At 43.9% G+C, this 16,424-nt stretch overlaps 1 protein-coding gene across 1 annotated transcript; it reads right to left on the reverse strand.

Annotated features, from left to right (window-relative positions):
- Nucleotides 1–429: 429 nt before the first annotated feature.
- On the reverse strand, nucleotides 430–15,912 carry LMO4 (LIM domain only 4). Its single transcript, XM_059478496.1, has 5 exons — nucleotides 15,184–15,912; nucleotides 12,707–12,945; nucleotides 5,838–5,934; nucleotides 5,324–5,479; nucleotides 430–1,181 (listed from the first exon to the last, which is right to left on the reverse strand). Exons 2-5 carry the CDS (start codon nucleotides 12,940–12,942, stop codon nucleotides 1,173–1,175), a joined length of 498 nt encoding a protein of 165 aa, XP_059334479.1. The 5' UTR covers nucleotides 12,943–12,945; nucleotides 15,184–15,912; the 3' UTR covers nucleotides 430–1,172.
- Nucleotides 15,913–16,424: the final 512 nt, after the last annotated feature.

Here is a 16,424-nt window from a genome sequence, read left to right on the forward strand (position 1 = left end):
AATAGTGAATTCTAATGCTCAGCATGAGGTACAGACCTTTCGTTGGCTTTTATTTTTTTGACCTCTTACGGTATACTCATACCCTCTTATGCTTGCATGCTCAGAGACACAGGCACATCCTTAAAACAGAAGGAACTGGAAAGCAAGAAACCACAGTACCTCTGTGTGTGCTGTAATTCTTGATACCAGAATTAAGAATCTCCATGAAAAAAAATAGAATTCTGAAGTAGTACTCGTTATCCTTGCCACAAGTAACACGGTCAAGCAGTTTAGCAGAGTCTTTCTTGGCATAAGACAAAAGAAAAAATCCAAACCAAAAACCTACTTTTAAAGGTAATTGACAATTCAGGTAACAACTATGTAAGATGAAGTTGCAGAATGTTTTGAATGTAATTTTTTTTAAAAAAGCAAAGCTTCTAAAACCCATACTTGGTTTTGTTTTACTTTTTATTATTTAAATACACCATACTAGAGCAAATGTCTCTGAAAATATCACAAATAAAAGATTTTTCTTCATTCAGCAAATTAGAAGTAGGTGAAAATTTCTACACAGTAGCTGCTATGAGCCTGATTTTTTTTCTTTTTTTTTCTTTTTTTTTTTTTGCCATGGGAAGTAGCAACATTAGGACAAAAACACTTACATGCATACATACATTGTATTTTACAGAGATACAATAAAAGTGTTTGTGATAGAATATCACAAAAGCCACATCTTTATCTCATGTTCAGTTTGATTGAAACACATTTCCTTACAACACTTAAATATACAAAGAGCAAATAGAATGTTGTTAAGGTAAAACACAGGGTACAAACTGGCCAGTGCCCTGCTAATTGTTAATGAGGGTAGAAAGCAGATTTCAATGCTTCTTTTAATTAGCTTCATTAGTCATCTTCCCCACCCGCCCCCCCCAAGATGTCCTCCGGTGGATCTTTTTTCATTTTCTCTACAGTCTCCCATTAGCCCAGGTTCATGGAGTCCTTAATGTTCATATTCAGTCATTTTAATACACCAATAAATGTGGGAAGGGCAATCAAGAATAAAGAAGGTGCAATGGTATGGAGCTGGCATTGATGCTAGCTACAAAGGTGACTTGTCTACTTGGAGACATGGGATCCATCTGTGATGAACAAAATTTGAGATGAAGGCACGCATTCTGCATTACTCTGACCTTTTAGCAGACCTGTAAGAAATAAAAATGGGTATCTTAGCTAAATTTGAGATAGGAAACTACAACATGACTGCTTTTGTTTTTCCCTATTCACTAATCTCTTTTTTATTAGACCACTTTTTAACTGTAACTTAAGGCTTTCTACGCTGCCCATTCACACTGCTAACATTTCAACTTTAAACAGCAAAGAGCAAACATTTTTCACAGTTTCACTACTAAAGAAAGCAGAAATGAAAAAAAGACTACAACAAGAAATGTGTACTTTCTGTTAACAAATCATACAGTGAGTAAGGTGGTTTTTCTGGGCCCTGTTTGAAAGGGAAGAACCATTATGCCATGCCTTTGAAGAAGCGAGTAATATGATCTTGTAATTGGAAGAAACAGTGTGTAAAGCAAATATGAAGTACAGCCAATATTCTCCCAAGGCAACTTTGGTTAATATGCTGCATTGCACAAGAGCTAAATATAGATATTTCAGGATTCCCCCCTCCCATTTAAATTCCTCATCTGGTACGTTAGTTAATGTTACATAAACATTTTAATATATGAAGTCAAACATGTGCTTTCATACTGGTGTTAATGAATTGTGATAATTAAAAGTGTCTAACTCAATAAAAATCTAAACTTTTGTGGATAAAATAGGAATGATCATCCATAGTCTTCAAATACAATCTGTTTGCAATTACCAAAATTAAATAATATATATTAGATTTTTATGGCTTTTAAATGACATTTTGCGCTTCCCAGGAAGTTCTTTTCTCACCCTTTCTCTAAGTTACTAAAAGCCTGAGGTCTATTAGTAACTGCAACCCCCCACTTTCAAGCTAATTAAAGTAGTAGAAGCTTGGAGGTTTAATTCCCCAGAGCCGAAGCTCAGTGTGAGAAAGGTAATTTGTCTGTCCAGAACAAAGATTAGGGAGCAGCCAGCAAGCATATTTAATAAATGAGCATCAAATATCTTCTACTATGGACACAGACAACACCAATTATGTAACTACAAGGGAATTGCTGAGTGATATGTAAACTAGAAGATTTTTAAGATCTTCTCTAAGAGACGTAATGTAACTCATACTTTATTTAAAAGCATAGAAGCTGAAGACAAACATTTGTTACAAACACTGCCAACCAGTGGGAAATGTACACTTTCAGTAGGTGGTAATACTGTTGCAAACAAGAAATACTACAGGAATGCTACCAGTACAAAAAAAGCAGAGAGAATTCTTGACAATACAGCCCCTTCAAATGAAATGGCACACAGGACATCACAAACTAAGTCTGCACTCAGCAGGCAACAGTACAGAGTTTAGAGAAAACAGGGTTTTTTAAACTACAGGGCAAGTGATGGGAAGTTATAATTTACATGTGTGAATTGCTTCAGGAAGGCAAAAGGCAGGAATGGCAAACATCCCTGCGTTTGTCTCCTTAAAAAAAAAACACAAACAAACAAGTTTTTAAACCAAGTTAGGCCATGCAACCTTTCCTGCCTGCACTGGTCACCTGTAAACTGCAGTGAGAAAAGAGTAAGTTCAACACTGTCACCTTCAATACATAACAAAAATGTGTTTTAATGCTGGGAGTGTCTCAATCTCTTTGGTTAAATTAAAAAAAAAAACAAACCTGTGCATATTATGCAATCTCTGTAATCTCCAGTGATAGAATAACATGGAAAAGGATTGATCTGTAATGCTTAATAAAAAGTATCTGTTACCGCCAACTGTGTTATAGTGGAAGAATATTTTTAATTAGTGTCCCTAAAACATGCAGCTTCCTGTAAAGCATCTCTGATGTTAAAATCTTTAGACTATTAAAAAAGAAAAATATAAAATTATTAAAAATTATAAAATATAAGAAAATAGATTATAAATTATAACTCTCTTAGCAACTGGCCCTGCAGCTTCCAAAGTTCCAGAAACCTGACAAATACATGAATTATCAATTTGTCTCTTTAACTGGGTTTGTTTTCTGGAGTTACGGTGCTCTGCAATTCCCTTTGAAAAACAGTAGGAGAAGTCAGAACAATTTCTAGAGATATTGTATTATAGAGGAAAAACCCTCGAGCTCGTGTCCCCTGAACCTTCTCCCCAGCAGCTGCTCGTGTGCCTCAGCCCTGGCTGCAGCAATGCCACTGCCAGGCAGTGACAGGGGCTGACAAAACCCTGCCCTCACCACTCTGCACTCAGCCCCACCAGGTACCTGCAGCCACGAGCTCTGCAAGCCCACTTTGCCATGTTCTATGTTCCTCATCATGTCTGCTGCTTTTATTGCACCTAAATCATTTTTATGTTTTGCTAAGGCAGAGAAAGAAACTGATAAAACTAAATGACAATTTAGACACCTATTTGAAGTTACATTAAACTTTACATTCGTAGAAGACAAGTGGATAAACCACTCTCAGAATGGTAAACCTTTTACTGCAGTGTATAAAGATGAATGGTTTTACCTATATTTTGAAATGGGATACCTATAAATATTCATTTAACAGAATCACTGCTAGCTAGTCTATATTACAGATTTGTTTCATTAAAATTCACAACAGTATAAATCTATGAATCTTTAACTGTATTTGTACTTCCTTGAGAAGAGGCTGCACGTTCTCTTCCAATCTTAATTATCTTTGTTCTGCCTAACTATGTAGCATTTTTGTACTCAATTCTCTCATCACCTCGATTGACAAATTAAGTAAATAAAAAAGGTCCATGCTTTATTTTGATGTAATTACATTCACCGTATAAGACTTAAAAGAATACTTAAAATTAATCAGTAAATTTATGCACAGAAAAAAAAAGGCAAACACAGATATTGAAATGTAGCAACACAACCAAAAAAAAAAAAAAAAATTTAAATAAAGAACGATTTCTGTTTTCTCGGACATATTTCTCCACGGACTAAAAGCACTCCAAAATACACTGCACACGACAGAATAGATCAGCCTAGCATTTGTCCCAGATTTTTTTTAATCTTTCAAATTTCTACTTGCAGATAAATGTTATTTTTTGTGATCCTTACAGACATTAATGAAGTTCCTATTGTAAATCTATAAAGAATTACCAACTGAAGTGTGCACTTTTTGTTTCATTGCAATAACTCAGTGCTGTGTGATTGCCTGGGTTAATGATGAAAAAGTCAAATATACTATCAGAGCTGATGGAAAAATCTATCACCAATCTGAAATTAAAATTCATCTGTGGTCAATAAGATTTAATATCCATGCAAGTGGCGCTGTAAAGAGTAAATGAATCAATGTCATCAATACATAATCAGTATGAAATATGATGTGAATAAAATTATGTGCAAGAGTCATACATCCACTCTTTTCTGGACCAGGGTGGAATGAACAGTCTCTTAACTCAAGGTTGACAGTAATTGTTACAAATTAGGCACAGCAGTTATCAAAATGCACTCACTTGCATAGCTTTAGGACTGATTAAGAAGATTAAAATACATCTAAAACTATCTAGTTTCAGAGTTACAAGACAACTGTTGATCAGAATTTTTTTTTCCTCTTCACTCTATGACCTGTGCAATCATCATTTACTCATTTAGCTAGAAACCAAAACTATCAACCACAGAGATACACAACCTCTAGCTGAGATATTAGTGTTACGGAACAGTAAGTAAATAGCACTTTGGTTTTAAAATCTGAGTTATGACATGCAAAGCAGGCAAGAAAATACTTCTGAAAGAGTACCCCAGCATCCCTCCTCAACTAAAATCTTAATATTAAAATAAAATACATTAGCTTAGTCCAGGAACTTTCTCTTCACAAGGCATTTATTTCCATATTAAAGGATCTAATTTTCCTCCCTCAGAAACCTGCTCTCTTGTAGCATTTAATTTCAGGATTATAAAATAAAATACTACTTCTCTTTCTTAAAAGTCTGTATTAATATATGCTCTCCATTTTGCTTTGTACATAAGGAGTTCAACACCTGTACAGATGCACGTGCCCAAACCAAAATAAACTGACTCACCCTGTATGTCACATTTAAAAGGTTAATAATTTCTCCCCCAAACCCTGTGCCTAAATAACTTAAGGTAAGTTCAGCTACTTAAAGGTCTCTTTGCAGGGGCAGGGAATGTCCACTATTAGAATGAAAGGAAATTGATCTTCATTTAGCCCTAAGAAAGCTTATTAGTAATTGTGGAGTATTCACCTTCTGGTCTGGCAGTAGTGGATTACTCTGAAGTGAATTCAAATGGCCATTGATGAGAGCTGTAGGTCTATCATGTTCACAAAATAAACTGCCATTGATGTAGTGAAACCGATCTCCGGGGACCAGGCGATTCCGGCAGGTAGAGCATGTAAAACACTGGCAAAGGAGAGAGACAGCAAGTGAAACTACAGCACAAATTAAGTATGCTGCAGGTTTGAAAATTACACTTCAGAGACTGCAAGTGCAGTTGAGATATGGAGCTGCTTGGTTTCTAGTATCTCCAAATATGGCATTAGTCTTACCTGTTGGGACTATGCAGTACATAACTCAAGCAGAGTTTTAGCGATTACGAGGGAACAAAGCTACGCACTAAGCAAAGCTTTATAACAGATACTCCTTCTTGTAGTTATTATTTTGCATTTCATTCATAAGCAGATGCAGGTTCTACACTAAAGGGGCATGGCAACGCTAATCAGCTGCTAAAAACGAAAGTACACAGAAAAAAACCCCTCACCTTAAGATGATAGACATTGCCCTGTGCCCTCATGACCAGCTCACTAGCAGGAATGGACTGTCCACAGGCACTGCAAGCACCACTATTTCCAAATAACCTGAAACAGAGGTGATGATCATGAATAATTTAATACACAGAAGGCTCTAGGCATTTTTGCACATCACTGCCACGGTTTATTACACAACTATTTTAGACTTCTAACCCCCGTCTTCCAACTTGCTTATGTTTCATAATATGAAAAAGTTTGTTTTTGTGTAACAACTGATAGCTTCACCTTACCTTGGATATGGTTACACAGGATTTAATCAGAAATATTGACTTACACCTCTAGAAACACAAACAATTCTGTACTACACACATTTTATCAGATTACTGGGTTCATCATAAAAAAAAAGATACAATTCATGACTGGAGTTTAAATGCATTGTGTCCTTGAAATTATATGAAGAACTCTTTTGTACTTTAATCATATCTTGAGATATGAGTCATCAAAAGGGTTAAGAGGATTTGATTGTATATCTAAGAAGACATCATGCTCAGTGTATTGAAACTCCAGTAAACCTCCATCAGTGCAGAGTTTCCATTAGAAACTCTCTGCTATCCAGGTTGATATATAATGTGTATGGGTTAACCTTTTCAATCATGGTGTCAACACTTTAGATTTGCCTCTGCTCATCTCTTTCATCCTAACCTTCTCTCTCTCTTGATAATGAAATGCTTGCTCCAACTTCCCTCTATCTGCTCCTGAGTCCACAATTTAGATTACTTCATCTCTGCTAGCAACAAACTGAATGAAATTTCGATTTGAGCAGAAAGTAATTTACCGGGATCTGGACCCATTTGTCATCATATCTCTCTGGGTGTTTGCTGTATCACTGCAGTTTTCCTATGCAATCAAATGAGACCACAACATCTGCCATTGGGGGGGGGCACACGCAGTGGGGGGAGGGGGGAACAGGCAGAAGAGTGGTGAAGAAAAATATATACATAATTCTTCAAATCCATTTAAAGGCACAATGCATCGATTCAAAATATAATACAGTAATGATTATTGAGTTCTACTTTTACAGGCTGCCTTAGCTAGAATTAGAAAAACCTTTATTTGCTTTTGCGTGAGCCTCTAATAGACACAAATATTTATAAAGACTACCACAATTCATTTTGCAGTAAAAAAGGAAATTGAACTAGCTGGCAGGGTCACAGACCCACTTTTCTGTACGATGTAAAACACAGCAATAGGATTTATAAATTAGCGTACTGGTGTCATAATAAATATTAATATTTGCATCTCCTTCCTGTCCAAATAAAGTCATAAAATTCTGTTTGTGTCAACCTAGGACACACATTACAACAGAATACCCGTAATCTGAATGATTGCAGTGTGCCTCTGTATAAAAATAATTGCTTTGAATTTTCAGAATCTGAGCTTGCAGAGGAGGCTTGTCATGTTCAAACTACTAATTTGCTGTCGCCACTTTATTGAAAATAGCCTGTAAGTTGTTATTAAATGTATCGACTGAACGACAGAGAGAGTAGTAAAACTGCCCCTTAAGATGGCTTTTAATAGGAAGCTGAGAAACAAATTTTGCAGCAGCATCGATTTGAAGAGTTCAATCAAAACTCCATTTCAAAACTAATTAGTCTGAGATCCACGACACATTGACACGTTCTTGCAGAATCACAGCGGTTACAAAGGGAAAGCTGAACTAATACATTGTCAGGACCTCCCCGCCAAAGGGACTAAACTGTCTGGAAACTAAAGGTCCATTATTAGGGCACCTTCCAAACCAGACCAGTTCAGAACAGTTACATGATATACCCAGGTTAGTTCCAAAGCACTGCAATATGCATTTTCCTTCCTTCATCCTTGCTAGGAATGAAGTTGGCACTAGAGGTTGCACGGGGAAGGGCTGTGAGAGGAGGCAGAAAGGCACTGCTACACTTCCAGAGCAAAGATCCAACAATCCAGAATAAGGAGGTGGCAGCAAGGGCATTGCTGGGTAGAAGGGCAAAGATGGACAGCTGATGTCAGTTGTCCATCTGAACGTGATGAGCTGTCTCTCACAACCCCCCTCTTCCCCCTGTACAATTGCACCACCCAACAGAAAACACAGCTTTCAGAATGCTGATCTCATTGCACTACTTGTCTTCATTAAGCATTCGTTATACTATTCTCTCTGAACTAGAGTGGTCCCACACCTTGAATGTCTGTGAATTCTAATAAACGGAGTCAAACTAATCCCGAGGCTTTCCACACATTTTAAGTTTTCCCCCGGCATGTTCCCAGAACAGCTCTACTCTGAGAAGCCACTTCAGCTGAATCTTCTGCTAAGATTCCTAAAAATTACTTAAAAACTCAGAACAGCTTTCCGCAGCTTATTATTATTTACCAACAAAATTAAACTTTTTTTTCCATCTCTACTGTTATGAATGGCTTTGTTCTGTAATGCCATTAACAGAAAGAAGTTTTATCTTTTAAAAAAATGTTATTTCTTCTTACCAGCAAAGGAAGTCTTCCACATTAACTATTCTTTACTGAAAAAGTTGTTTTGCATGGTTTCTGGGAAGCTGGAGAGCTAATTATCTAAGCAGGGGGACTGTACAGGACAGTATTTGATTTAAAAGGCTTGAGGCTTTAGGTGCTCAATTAAGTAGCTATCGGTCTCAGACTGGACTTTAATGGGCTCTTTTCTCTTTAACTGCAGCAATGGGTAGAGATACCCCAGGTCAGGCTAATTAAAGCCAGGGGACTCTTTAATTGTGATGACAGAATTGGTTTCAGTTTCCTCTTTGGGTCCTCAGTCCAAGAAGGTCATTAATATTTCAACATTTGGGCAATGCAATCAATCACAAACATCAAGAGATTCTCTTTACAGACAAGGCAGCTCTTCTACACTTAGCAGCATTTTACTGAGCCACCTTAAATTAACTACTGTGTGGTTCAAACACAGCATTCCCCACACTTCCAAATGCTTCTGTTTTGAGGGGTTTTTTTTGCTGGTGGGGTTTTTTTCAGAACTTTCTGTAGGAGAGTGGGAATGAAAGCAGCAAGAAATCTTCTCAACCCAGTTTCCCATCTTGCTGCTCAAAATTCAGCATCAGCAGAAACACGTCTCTAGCAACTTGTACTAACAAAGTAAGGTTCCACTGCTTTCCAAAATCATGGAGACAGATTTAAGCATTCTTGATTCTCGCACGACATGGTGCACATTTGCGTCCACATACATATATCCAAGCCCTAGCAAAGAGAAATGCACATCCAGACCTACTGATCCAGAAGAAATCAGTGTTTTTGTACATTCCCCACATTTAATCTAAAGTCTGCACCAGATATATTAAATGTAACAAAGAAAGGCAACACAGAAATTATGCCTGAAGCCAAGTCCATTAAAGGTACTTCAGAATAACTAGAGACCAAGCACCTTAAAAGCACCAGAAGCTATTGATACTTAAAAGGGGGGCTGTGCATAATGGCAAGTGCTGCATTAGAGAAGAGGAAGAAAAAAAAAAAAGGGAAAAAAAAAACCCAGCCAAATTACGCTTGGTTAATTCAGAGTAACAGATCTGCCCCCAAGTGAATTGGAGGCCTTGAATTAATTCTGTTATGACAAATCAAGATAAACGTTCCCCCTAAATTGCATGCGATTTAATTAATTTTTGAGATCCTGTTTTTTTTTTTTTTTTCCTAGCTAATAGTTCACATGCTCCTGTGCTGTCATTGTGCTTGAGTGGGCAGACTTCAAAGTGATATTAAATAACCAACTATTAGATTTACCTAGCACGTCCTATTGGAAAAGTGCCATTTAATTACCTAGCCTGTTCAATTAAAGGGACAGCATTCCCTGAATATAGCAGCTTGCCGCTGATTACCAGGGAAATGAACTGGCTGCCCGGCGGCCCCCTCCCCGGAGCGGCCTCGCTGCGGCGCGCCCGGCTCCGGCCGCCCCCGCCCCGGGGCTGCGCCCCCGCCGCGCTGCGCGGAGCGGCCGCCCGGGGAGGGGCGCCGGGCGCTGCCCCTTTAAAACGCGCCCGGGCAATCTTCCCCTCTCCCCCTTCCCCACCACTCCCTGCTCTCTCTTAGAGGCCAATTTTGTTAATTAAATGTTTTGTTTGCGACGCGGCTCTCATTCATTTCGGACACGTCATTCCGAGCAGATCTAAGCCAGCGACCAGATCTCATTAGATAAAACCCATCAGAACTAAGAGAAAATGGAGGAGACACTAATTAAAGCTTTTAATTGTGCGGATTCGCTGCCACGCTGCTGCTTTATCTGGCATCTCAAGGTTGGGAGGGCTGCGCTCCACTCCTCTCCCTAAGCGCGTTGCTCGCCGTGGGGAGGGAAGGGAACGGACCGAGGTTTTCACCTCCCTCTTTTCCCAGAAACCTTGGCCTTCAATGAAAGCTGCAGCTGTAGCTCTACGGCCAATTTGTTTTCGGGTTTTGGGGGGGGAGAAGGAGGGAAAGGGGAGTGTTGTGCTGTTTAAGCAACAACAAAAAACCCCACGTACAGCCTGAGACAGCTAAAAAGCTCATTAATAAATGGCCCTGTGGTCCTGGCCCGAAGGAGTCAAGTCTCTTTCACCTGGCGCCTGCCAGGCCAATCAATCCTCTCTCCCATTTTGCCAGTCATGTCCAGCGTGCCCTATCTCCGGCCGAGAGCTGCACTGTGGCTCTGCCTGGGGAGAGAACGCGCCACCACAAAAACCCGCCGGAAAACTCAGAGGGGAGAAGGATGGCAGAGGGAACCGGAGAGGCTCGCTGGCAGCAGCACTGCCTCCACAGCCAAAAGGAACCACTTCACACACCTGAAGGGCGAGGGCTTCGCTCGTGCCAGCGTGACCCACGAGCGAGCCTGCAAAGTCCATTTCCAGCAGGAAAGCTTCAAGTTAACTCAGCCCTGGCAGCGCCGGGCCATCCTACCCCACCTTGAGTGTACAGTGTCCAGTTCAAGTTTCAGCAAGCATCTGTCAGAGTTATTTTTGCAAGTCAAATTACACAGATCTAAAGAGAAGTCAGGCGACAGGACAAGGAGATCAATTGAAACCCCTCATCTGATAAAGCATCCTATTCATAATTGCCTACATTAAAATAAACGAGTATTAATTTTTGGCAACACAAAACCAGAGGACTGTGATAAGCTTGCCTGAACTTGCCTCTGGGACACAGTGGACGCATCTTCTCTTTTTAATTAGTAGCAATCAGACATGAGGGTTTGTTTGATGGTGTTGGTCGAGCGATGAATCTGTACTATTCAGTGCATCTTAACAGTAGTGTCAATTTTTCCACTTCAAACAAGACTCTTTCCCTAACACTGTTCTGCTCTATTTAATTACTATTGTGCCAGACTTGGGCTTGTTTCTTAGGACGATGACCAAAAAGCACCACTGTGCACCCACAATGTGCTGATTTTTTATCATTTCTCTCTAAAAAACCCTCTGAAACTAGCAAAGCTAAGGCTTCGATTGCTCAGACATAGCACAGGACCTGTTCCATGCACTTCCCTACACAAAGCCACGGCCACGTACCAGGTCAGAGACTGCACTATCAGAGCAACCAAATCCTAACTCCATCCTCTTAACTACGGAGGTCCCTGTGCTCAATCTGCATCTTCTCAAACCTAAGTTTTACAACATAACCAAATTTGTAACATTTGATGGCTGCTTTTGGTAGGTTTTTCTTTTCTTCAGAAAGGAAAAAAAAGTGGAGCTTTTTGGCCATCAGAAAGAAGGGAAATTCTGGGTTAACTCTTGACATTTACTATTAATGAGGAGCCAGAAGCATTTAAACAGAACACAATTTGTTTTAACTAAGCATTTCAGTGATGCTGGGAAGGTATGGGGCTTTTTTGTTGTTTTTTTTAATTACTGAATGTTGAAACAGAACACCTCCTTGAAGCATTCATGTGCATCAGTCTATCAAACCATTTACTCAAATTAAATGTGTAATCCTTCAAAATGCCTCCTTTTAAATTAATGAGTTTAAGTAGCTTGAGTTCACCTGAAAAGATCGTACGGGCACCTGACCTCATGAATTCTATTAATTATATTGGAAACTTGTTGGAAGGGATACTCTGCATAATCTTACTGTACCCCAACAGATGTGAGATTAGCGAGGCTTAGTTCCCCCTACCCAAATCTGTGGCATTTAAAGCAAACAGCTTCAAAAGAGGAAGAGATAAGAAATAAAGGGCAAGAGCATATACCTCCTCTGCTATCTCCTGCATTGTCTACACTGGAAGTTAAGAGAAATATCAGTTCAAAGCTTCTCTGTAACAATGCTGAGACAAACATCATACCACTGGTTTTTTGCTATAAGTAGAATCCATGGCCCTCCAACTGATGGTTAATCAGCTCTTTCACAAGGAGAACAGAGAATGAGTCATTCTGTTTCCACTCAAAGGAGTTTAAAGGTGCTTATGTAAATATCATAATTAATCAGATACTAAAGGCAGGCATTTCATTATTTAGCACCTCTGCCACAGCCTTATTTAAGCCCTACGATTTTAACATTTACTGTTCAGATATGCACACTTCTCCTTCAACACTACAACAAAGCAGATTAATTTAGCCTCTCTGATTGCTGTTTATTTTTAGTTAGGACTTGTTTTGTGCTGACAAACCACTTTAAAGTTACAGTCGTCGTTCATCCCCCCCAACTCTTTCCTCCACTTGGCAGTCGCAACTCGCCCTGGGCTAGGCGCTAACATCCGCACGTCTCTCCCTCCTAAGGAAGGAGCCATCCTGAGCCAGCCCAGCCCTCTGCCCTGCAGACACCCACCATGAGAAATAAGGGGGGGGGGAGAGAAAAATGGAGAAAAAGGCAGCAGGAAAGGGGAAAGCTGTCCTCACCAGCCTGGCCGTCGCCTCACCTGATGTAGTCGTTTCTGCAGAGAATCATGCCGCTCTTGGTGTAGCAGGAGGTGCCGATGTCCCCCAGCTGGGCCTGGCAGCAGGAGCACTTGAGGCAGCGGCTGTGCCAGTAGCTGTCCATGGCGTAGAGCAGGAAGCGGTCGGCGATCTTCCCCCCGCAGCCGGCGCACCTCTTCCAGGAGAGGGAGCCCGCCGTGACCGGGGGCGGCTGCGCGCTGCCGCCGGGGTTCACCATGGCCTGCGCGGAGAGAGGGGCGGGGGCGGGTCAGCGCCGGGACAGCACGGGCCGGGCCGCAGCGCGGAGCCAGCGCCGCTCCGGGCCCCGCGGGGCAGCGGCGGCCGGGCCGGGCCGGGCCGGGGCGCGGGGCGGGGGCGCGGCCGCGCAGCTGGCGGGAGCGGCGGGCAGAGCGAGCGCAACCCGCCGCCCCCCCGCCCCGGGCCTGTGCAGCTGCAGCTCACAAGTCAGGAACAGTCCCGGCGTTTGTTTTGCTTATGAAAAAAAGTGTGTGAAGAGTGGAGGGAAAAAAAAAAAAAAGTTGTGAAACTGGTTTTTCAGTCTAGGAGAGGCTCCGCAGGCTCGGGGCGGTAACGAGGGGCTCCGGAGCGGCCCTCGAGGCCTTGGGATTTTATTTTCTGTGGTTTTATTTTAGAGAACTAAAAACACCCCGAGAAAACACTCCAGATTGAGGACACTGGCCCGAATAATAGATCATTGAACTTTAGGACGCCTGTTAACTTCCTACACAAACATACTCAACTTTTGTCTCGCTAATCTGTCCTTGATCAGCAGTTTAAATGCTAAAGCTTTGTTACCAAAAAAAAAAAAAAAAAGGAAAAAAGAGAAAAAAGTTTACCGACCCTAAGAAAGCGGTCGAGTAATGAAGTGAATCGCTCCGGCTGCGGTTACTCTGGCCGCCCCCGAAACTGCTACTAAGGGCATTTTTCACTTTCTAATAAATGCTTTATGCAAGCAGGACAACCGAGAGATAATATAGGAATCAATTCATAAAGCTTACTCTAAACCGATTAATTTGTTGCCTTCAATCCAGGGTCCAATAAACTCCCGGTGTTCCTCCAGTCACTTATACTATAAAAAGATCAAGTTATTTACTGCCAATTAAGCAGCATGTTTTGTCTTTGTCCTTTGTAAGCCGTATGTGCTCATGCCGAGGCATCTGGCTATCTGCTAAGGACCTTCAGACTGATACGTCCAGAGCAGCGAGGACGAACTTTTCCTGACACTGGCCCAACTCGGCTGCAGGGGAGAACTGAGGCCGATTTAAAGACACATTTCCTCAGAAAGAGTACCTGGAGGTATGTCCAGTGACCGCACAATAAACCAGGAGAACTGCACCAATTAAGCTGTAACAAAAACCCCGAGACTTTGGAAAGAAAACCACTCTAAAAGCCATTAGCATTGCATTTATCCGAACGCATCGTGTACCTTTATGTAAATTGATTTCTGATGCATTTGTTCAAGGAATTGCCTTTTGTTACAGTTTCCAGCTACAGCCTAATGAATCTGCATTTCCTGCTCCGAGTCTTTAAACCGTTTTCCTATGCTCTAAATCACTTCGGATTTCTTAAAAGAAAGAAAAAGGCTCCATGCCACCACCTTAACCTGTCTTTGTCGAAGACAAATATGTATAAATATAAAATGGGAAACGTTACACTGAGAAAACCATCCAGTAACCCCATTAAGCTAAAGCTCTTAAGGACAAGCAATACCTTAATGCTGATTAAATCTAAAAAGATGAATCAAGAGGACTGACCAGAAAGTGACTCCCTTGATAACTAAGGACGGGCCCTCATCAAGTTTCATTTAGAGTTGGGGGGGGGAAAGCTTTTAACTTAAATAGGCTTACTCTAGTAATTACAGAGCCAAGCAATTTTGGTCCTGGGATAGGAGTCAGTGAAATAGAAAGCAGAGCTAGAAGCTAGAGGCAAAATACCCCCCTTTTAACAGCGTCTCTGGTGCTTTTTTAATGGAGACCAAGGGAGGGACAAGCGGAGAGCTGGAAATTTGTAGTACAAAAATGGATGCTTAATTCATGTCTTGGTTTTAATTAGGTGATTCACCGATTTTCTCCTGGATTGAAACAAAAGACTGTGTGTGGGGCAGGAAGGGAACCGGAGAGGAGAGAAATAGAGAGCTCACTTTGATCTTTTCTGCCACTGTTTCAGAACAGTGTTTACTACAGGGGAAGCGGGTGCCCCAGCCTCCCCCCACCCACCCCCCCGTCCCCTCCATTCACAGCCGAGGCAGGCAGAGCCCTTTCCCGGCGGCAGCTGGGAAGGGGGGTAAGGGAAGGCGCTCCAGCGGCGGCCGCCGCCGGGCTTTGTACGGGGGCCGCGACAATGCCCGGGGTCCGCGGCTCCGCGCCCCTCCGCCCGGCGGGCAGCGGGACGGCGGCGGCGGGCGGGCACCGCGCACACGAACGCCGCGAGACGCGGGGGAGCGACCGGCACTTCTTACCTGCTTCCCCTCTATATTGCAAAAGGCCGGGGAGCGCCGCTCGGGGTGCCTGAAGAGATCTTCTTGCAAAGAAATAAGCACAGCGCTCGCCCTCTCGCCGGCTGGAGGGAGCCCCCCGCCCGGCAAGGGGCAGCCCAGGCTGGAAAAATATAGATATTGCTATGAGAGGCGTCTGCCCGGGTCCTTCCTCCAGCTCCCGCTTCCCGGGAGGGGAGCTGCAGAGCTCGGTCCCCGCCGCTGAGCCGCACACGCAGGGCGCCGCCGCCGCTCGATGCTGCAATCGCCGGGCAAGTTTGGCAATGTGGCTTCACTTTGTGCCGCTTCCCCCCCGCTCCCCCACCTCCGCCCCCTCTCCGGGCTGCGGCGGCTCCCGAGCCTCCCGCGGCGCGGAGTCGGCCGGCCGCGGCCCGCCGGAGCGCCTCAGCGGAGCGGGCGGGAGCGGCGAGTTTGAGCGGGGCCGGGCGCGGAGCTGCTGCCGGGATCCTGCGGCGGCGGCGGCGCTGGCGGGGCGCGGGGGGCGGCCCTTGTGCCCGTCTAAGCGTGAGGCTGCAAGTGCGTGTGTGCCCGCACGGTGCGCGTGTGCCCGCTGCCCTCACACATGTGTTACTGACAGAGCAGAATCCCAACTACACTCCGGCTCGGCGCCCTCGTCAGCCCGCCGCAGCCAATCCGCCCCCGGCTTGTTCAGGCGGAATAATAAAACCTGCCAATCCCCGGGAAGACAAAGGAATGAGTGAGAGGGGAGGAAAAAAAAAAATGAGGGAGGAAGGGAGGGGGCGAGGAGGAGGAGGAGGGGAATGGAGAGAGAGGAAGGAGGGAGTCAGGTGGGCAGCGCCGGCCGCCCGGGCGCTGAGGGGAGGCGCGCGGCCGTGAGGGCACCGTCCGTCTCGCCTGGCCCCGCCCGCCAGCTCCCGGCCACCAGTTGAGAAACTTGGCGGCGAGGGGTCATCCCGCTGTCCCCGAGGGCAGGCCCGCTCCGCCCGGGGAGCGATGTCCGTCGGAGCCCTCCCCGGCCGCTGGGCGCTTCCCCCGCCACCGCGGCCCTGCCGTGCTGGGGGAGGCGCCGAGGGGAGGCGCGGCCGCAGTAGCCGCTGCTTGCCGCCTTCGTGGCGCCCCCCGCTGCCGCGTCCGGCCCCGGTGCCCGCACCCCGTCCTGGGATCCCGCGCTGGGGCGGGGAGAGGCGGCGGCGGGCCGTGCCCGGCTCGCCCTACGAGCGCAGGGGCCGTGTCCAGTCGCCGCT

The sequence above is a fragment of the Ammospiza nelsoni genome, chromosome 9 (genome assembly GCF_027579445.1).
Source record: "Ammospiza nelsoni isolate bAmmNel1 chromosome 9, bAmmNel1.pri, whole genome shotgun sequence".
Taxonomy (NCBI): domain Eukaryota; kingdom Metazoa; phylum Chordata; class Aves; order Passeriformes; family Passerellidae; genus Ammospiza; species Ammospiza nelsoni.

Bases quoted from the DNA above. Each gene is read 5' to 3' on its own strand.
- LMO4 (XM_059478496.1), bottom strand. From the start codon at position 12,942: ATGGTGAACCCCGGCGGCAGCGCGCAGCCGCCCCCGGTCACGGCGGGC. The intron at 5,935-12,706 runs GTGAGGCGACGG...CCTCTGTTTCAG, and splicing joins TGCAGAAACGACTACATCAG to GTTATTTGGAAATAGTGGTG. The intron at 5,480-5,837 runs GTGAGGGGTTTT...CTCCTTTGCCAG, and splicing joins GCAATGTCTATCATCTTAAG to TGTTTTACATGCTCTACCTG.